The sequence below is a fragment of the Cucurbita pepo genome, chromosome 4 (genome assembly GCF_057944985.1).
Source record: "Cucurbita pepo subsp. pepo isolate OVF chromosome 4, ASM5794498v1, whole genome shotgun sequence".
Taxonomy (NCBI): domain Eukaryota; kingdom Viridiplantae; phylum Streptophyta; class Magnoliopsida; order Cucurbitales; family Cucurbitaceae; genus Cucurbita; species Cucurbita pepo.
This window is the reverse complement of record NC_141801.1, coordinates 4,675,364-4,681,363: the sequence shown is the minus strand read 5'-3', so window position 1 is coordinate 4,681,363 and position 6,000 is coordinate 4,675,364. Positions and strand designations below refer to the sequence as shown.

The following is a 6,000-nucleotide window of genomic DNA, read 5'->3' as shown; positions in this document are numbered from 1 at the left end:
AATGTGTGCCCATGCCTATGCTTCCTAGTGAGAAGTTATTGGATGGTGGTGAAAAGCTCCCGCCTAAGGATACTACTCGACATCGGAGTATCGTTGGTGCTCTCCAATATTTGTCTCTGACATGTTCTGATATCTCCTTCTTTGTCAATAGAGTGTGCCAGTTCATGTCCTCCTCGACTTCTGTACATTGGGTGGCGGTCAAACGGATTATCTGTTATCTACATGACACTATTGATATAGGCTTGTGTTTTACAAAGTCCAGCACTGATTTGCTTAGTGCCTTCTCGGATACTGTTTGGGTCGGGAATCCTGATGACCGTCGAAGCACTGAAGGCTATGTGATCTTCTTTGGTGACAATCTTATCTCTTGGAGTTCAATGAAATAATCAATAGTTTCTCGTTCTAGTATGGAAGCCGAATACTAGGCAGTTGCAAATGCCATTGCCGAATTAATCTGGATTCAAGTCCTCTTGCGTGAGCTCGAGATTTCGCAAGTGCAAGTGCCTAGCCTGTGGTGTGACAACATTGGTGCCACCTATTTGTCCACCAATCCAATCTTTCATTGACGGACGAATCATGTTGAGGTTGATTATCACTTCGTTCGTGAATGAGTATCGACTCGTCAGCTTGATGTGCGGCTCATCTTCCAAAGATCAGCTCGCCGATATCATGACAAAGTCACTGCCAACTCCTTTTAGCATTCAGCGCAATCTTAACTTAGTAGTACATCGTCCAGATTGAGGGGGTGTTAAACGTAGAAGGTTATATGTATACATAGTAGGAGAATTCTCTATTCTTGGAGTTGCGTCCTGACTTCGTGTGTAACGCCCCGTTAAGTTAATAATAATAATAATAATAATAAAATAAAAATAATAAAATAAGCAAGAAAAAAAGATTAACTGATCACCTCTCCTTTAATCTCTCCACCCTTCCCTAAAATGTCTCCTCATCCGTCATCAATAATTCTACAACCAAAAGAGAAAAGAAAGAAAAGATTTTCTGGGGAGAAGAAAGGCAGATTGATCTTATGAGAAAAAGGCAATTTTATGGGGAGAAGAAAGGCAGATAGATTTTCTGGGAGGAAAAAAGAAAGGAAGATAATGGAGAGATGGTTAGGCAGATCATTGGAGAGAGATGTCATCTGAAAAGGTTAGTAGTCAGATTTAACTTTTCCTTTATTCTTATATGGAAAGATATTAATATGTTGCAATTACTTAGATCTGAGTTAGAAACGATGATATCTTAACCTAAGAGTCAATTAAAATTTGGTAGGAGTAAAGAAATACAAAGAAAGAGGGAAAGATTGTGAAAACAGATCAAACAATCAGAAGAAGGAAAAAAAAAAGAAAAAAAAAAGATTTCCAAATAGAAGAAAAAAAAAGAAATATAGGGCGAGAAGAGAGAGAAAGATTGAGAAACAACCAAATCGATAGAAAATCTTAAATTAGACTGTTGAATAGAATACAATAGTTGTAAATAACACAGGAAAAGATTAATTAGACTGTTGAACAGAATTTAGATATGAGAATAGAATTAGAAAAGAATTAGACTGTTGAACAGAATTTAGATATGAGAATAGAATTAGAAAAGAATTAGTTGTAAATAACACAGGAAAAGATTAATTAGACTGTTGAACAGAATTTAGATATGAGAATAGAATTAGAAAAGAATTAGAATTAAAAGGAAAAAATGGGAGAGAGGTGTTGAAGCTAATAATAGAGTTTGAATGAGTTAATTAGAATTAAAAGGAAAAAATGGGAGAGAGGTGTTGAAGCTAATAATAGAGTTTGAATGAGTTACTGCGAAGAGAAGGAGGAGGTGAATTCAATTTCATCCACACAAATCTCAACGAACTCCGGGAATCCCCCTATAAGAGGACCTCCCTCCCCATGATTCAAATCACTCCTCCTCTCAATCTCACTTCAGTTTTCTTTTGTCACCAACAACTGGTATCAAAGCTATCTTGCAGCAGCAAAAATGGCAGCAGAAAAACAAGTTGAGAGCTACGTTCAGCCCGCCATCCCGAGGTTCGATGGTCACTATGATCATTGGGCGATGTTGATGGAAAATTTTCTCAGATCAAAGGAGTTCTTTGATATGGTGGAGACGGGTTATGAAGAGCCAAATGAAGGCGAGGTACTCTCAGCTAGTCAACAGCAACTGTTGGCAGCATCGAAGTTGAAGGATCTGAAGGTCAAGAACTATTTATTTCAGTCCATTGATAGGACTATCTTGGAAACAATGCTTCAGAAGAAGACATCCAAGGAAATTTGGGATTCTATGAGGAGGAAGTATCAAGGCTCAACGAGAGTAAAACGTGCTCAACTACAAGCCGTCAGAAGAGACTTTGAAATTCTCCAAATGCAAAAGGGAGAAACGGTGAATGATTATATTGGCAAGGTTATAAGTCTTGCAAGTAAAATGAGGATGCATGGTGGTTCAATCACAGAGGTCGCGGTCGTAGAAAAGATTTTGCGATCACTAACTCCAAAGTTCGATTACATTGTATGTTCTATCGAAGAAGCAAACAATGTCGAAGAGATGCAAATAGATGAACTCCAAAGCTCCCTGTTAGTACATGAGCAGAGGCTCAATCGTACAAGTGCAATAGAGGAGATGACAGCCTTAAAGATATCCACACCAAGTGAAACTTCAAGCTCTAGAGGTAGAGGGCAAAGAAGAGGCAGAGGTCGTGGGAGAGGCAGTCGAGAAAGAAGTGGAGATGTTGGCAGGTCAGCAGATCTAGTCAGAAACGATTATGACAACAAAGGCAAGAGACACTTCGACAAGTCTAAGGTGGAATGTTACAGATGTGGACGCCTTGGACATTACAAAAATGAATGCTATACCAAGCTCCAAAAGGAGAAGAGATCAATCCAATTTTGTGGAGAGAAGAGAAGAAGAAACATTATTAATGTCATTCCATGCTATGAAGGTTGCAGATCAAGGTGTATGGGTCGTAGACTCTGAATGCAGCAATCATATGACAGGTTGTAAGGAATTCTTCTCAACTTTAGATGAAAATTTTCATACTACGGTTTCTCTTGGCAACAATTCAACTCTCCAAGTGATGGGGAAAGAAACCGTAGATATCAAGACTAGAAATGGCTTTGTAGAGTCTATTTCTAATGTATTCTACATTCCTAATCTGAAGGCCAACTTACTTAGTATCGGTCAGTTACAAGAAAAGGGGTATGTGATCACATTCCAAAATGATGAATGTGAAATTTATGACTCCAAAAGAGGATCGATTGCTAAGATGAAGATGACCACCAACCGTCTATATCCGTTGACGTTAAATATCGTTACCAAAAGTTTGATGGTGAAGAAAGAAGATACCACATGGCTTTGGCATTTTAGGTATGGTCATCTACACTTCAAAGGATTAAAGACGTTGTCCTCAAAGAAGATGGTAACTGGGTTGCCAGATATTACTCCACCAACGGAAATTTGCGAGAGCTGTGTAGTAGCAAAACATGAAAGAAACTCTTTTTCATCCGGAAAATCAAGAAGAGCTCAAGCAATTTTGGAGTTGATTCATTCGGACATATGTGGTCCCATCTCTCCAGCATCAAATGGTAACAAGAAATATTTCATGACCCTCATCGATGATTTTAGTCGAAAAACATGGACTTATTTCTTGCACGCCAAATCAGAAGCCTTTGATTGCTTCAAAAAATTTTGTGCTACTATGAAGACGGAAACTGGAAGAAGAGTCAAGGCTTTAAGAACTGACAGAGGTGGAGAATTCTGCTCGAAAGAGTTTATTCAATTTTGTGAAGAGAAGGGCATACGGAGGCAGTTAACAACAGCATATACACTACAACAAAATGGTGTGACCGAAAGGAAAAACAGGACCATTCTTAACATGGTTCGAAGTTTACTAAATAAAGGAGAAGTCCCGAAGGAATTCTGGCCAGAAGCTGTCGTGTGGTCCGTTCACATTCTCAACCGGAGTCCTACCTTTTCTGTTAGAGATATGACTCCACAAGAAGCATGGAGCGGAAGAAAACCTGCAGTAGACCACTTTAGAATCTTTGGGTGCACAGCATATGCACACGTTCCTGATGAGAAAAGGAAGAAACTTGAAGACAAGAGTTTGAAATGTGTATTCCTTGGAGTAAGCGAGACCGCTAAGGCGTACAAGCTTTATGATCCTTTGACAAAGAAGGCGGTGGTAAGTCGTGATGTAGTCTTTGACGAAAAGAAGACTTGGACATGGGAAGAAAAGATCATTGTGAATCAGCAGATTCCTGTAGATCTTGAAGAAGAACAAACTGAAGCCCCTATTCAGCCTCACTATGAGCATGGAGAGAGCTCATCACAAGCTCAACAAGAAGAACCAGTAGAAGAAGATCATGATCATAATCAAAGACATCCAAGAACAAGAAAGAAACCAAACTGGATGATTGATTATGAGATGGACTATGAATCAAGTGATAGCGGTTATTTTGCATTCTTTATGGATAGTGATCCAATTGTCTATGAAGAAGCGGTAAAGGAGAAGAAATGGAAGGAAGCTATGGACAGTGAAATCAAATCCCTAGAGAAGAACAAGACTTGGGAGCTCACCGATCTTCCTAGAGGACAGAAACAATCGGAGTAAAATGGGTTTTCAAAACCAAGTTGAATGAAAATGGTGAGGTGGATAAGTACAAAGCGCGACTTGTTGCAAAAGGATACAAGCAAAAGTATGGAATTGATTATAAGGAGGTATTTGCACCAGTGGCACGTCAAGACACTATCAGGCTCATAATTTCTATTGCAGCACAGAAATCTTGGCCTATTTATCAACTTGATGTGAAATCGGCCTTCTTACATGGAGAGCTTCAAGAAGAGGTATATGTGGAGCAACCAGAAGGTTTTGTTCAAAAAGGCAAAGAGGAACAAGTACACAAGTTGAAGAAAGCTTTGTACGGTTTGAAGCAAGCTCCGAGGGCATGGTACAGTCGCATTGATTCTCATTTTGAAAAGATGGGATTCACTAAATGCCCGTATGAACATACGTTGTATGTGAAAACTGAAAAGGGAGGTAACATTATCATTATTTGCTTATACGTTGATGATTTAATATTTACTGGAAATAATGAAGAAATGTTTGAATTTTTTAAGAAGAGCATGATGAAGGAATTTGAAATGACAGATCTTGGCTTGATGAGATATTTTCTTGGAGTAGAAGTTACTCAAACTCCCGTAGGTAACTTTATCTGTCAGAAGAAGTATGCTCAAGAATTACTTGAAAGATTTAAATTGGATGAGTGCACATTTGGAACTCCATCAGAATTGGGTTTAAAGTTGCACAAGGATATTGACGGGCGAGAGGTTGATAATCTGTACTTCAAACAAATTGTGGGAAGTTTGATGTACCTAACTTCAACAAGACCAGACATCATGTATGCGGTTAGTATGATAAGTCGTTACATGGAGCATCCAACGGAAAAATATCTCAATGCAGCAAGAATGATACTTCGTTATGTGAGAGGAACCTTTGATTTGGGGGTATTCTACAAGAAAGGAGATGATCCGAAGATGGTTGGCTATACAGATAGCGACTATGCAGGTGATATAGACGATCGTAAAAGTACTTCAGGAAGTATTTTCATGATGAGTTCAGGAGCTATTTGCTGGTCTTCAAGGAAGCAACCTATTGTAACACTCTCAACTACAAAAGCAGAATTTGTGGCAGCAGCAGCATGCTCGTGCCAAGCAATTTGGTTAAGAAAAATGCTTGAAATTCTTAATCAGAAGCAACCAGGTACGACGGTTATATATTGTGATAATATGTCAACTATTAAGTTGTCCAAAAATCCTGTGTTCCATGGAAGGAGCAAGCACATCGATGTTCGATTTCATTTCTTGCGTGATTTGTGTAAAGAAGGCATTATTGAACTCAACTTTTGCCGAAGTGATGAACAAATCGCAGACCTATTCACAAAGCCCTTGAAACAACCATTGTTCGAGAAGCTTAGAAGAAAGATGGGGATGTGCAGAATCCAAGAT

The 6,000-nt window shown here is 38.9% G+C and overlaps 1 protein-coding gene across 1 annotated transcript; it reads left to right on the top strand.

Moving 5' to 3' along the window:
• The first annotated feature begins 1,977 nt into the window (after window positions 1-1,977).
• LOC147792820 (uncharacterized) lies at window positions 1,978-4,606 on the top strand. Its single transcript, XM_087123133.1, has 3 exons — window positions 1,978-2,796; window positions 2,936-3,833; window positions 3,894-4,606. The coding sequence occupies exons 1-3, from the start codon at window positions 1,978-1,980 to the stop codon at window positions 4,604-4,606; spliced, it is 2,430 nt and encodes an 809-aa protein (XP_086979259.1).
• The last annotated feature ends 1,394 nt before the right edge of the window (window positions 4,607-6,000 follow it).

What these genes read in the sequence shown, in the direction of transcription:
- LOC147792820 (XM_087123133.1), top strand. Translation starts at nt 1,978, where the DNA reads ATGGCAGCAGAAAAACAAGTTGAGAGCTACGTTCAGCCCGCCATCCCG. An exon ending in GACACTTCGACAAGTCTAAG is followed by an intron (nt 2,797 to 2,935) that starts GTGGAATGTTAC and finishes CATGCTATGAAG; the next exon opens with GTTGCAGATCAAGGTGTATG. An exon ending in ATATACACTACAACAAAATG is followed by an intron (nt 3,834 to 3,893) that starts GTGTGACCGAAA and finishes TACTAAATAAAG; the next exon opens with GAGAAGTCCCGAAGGAATTC.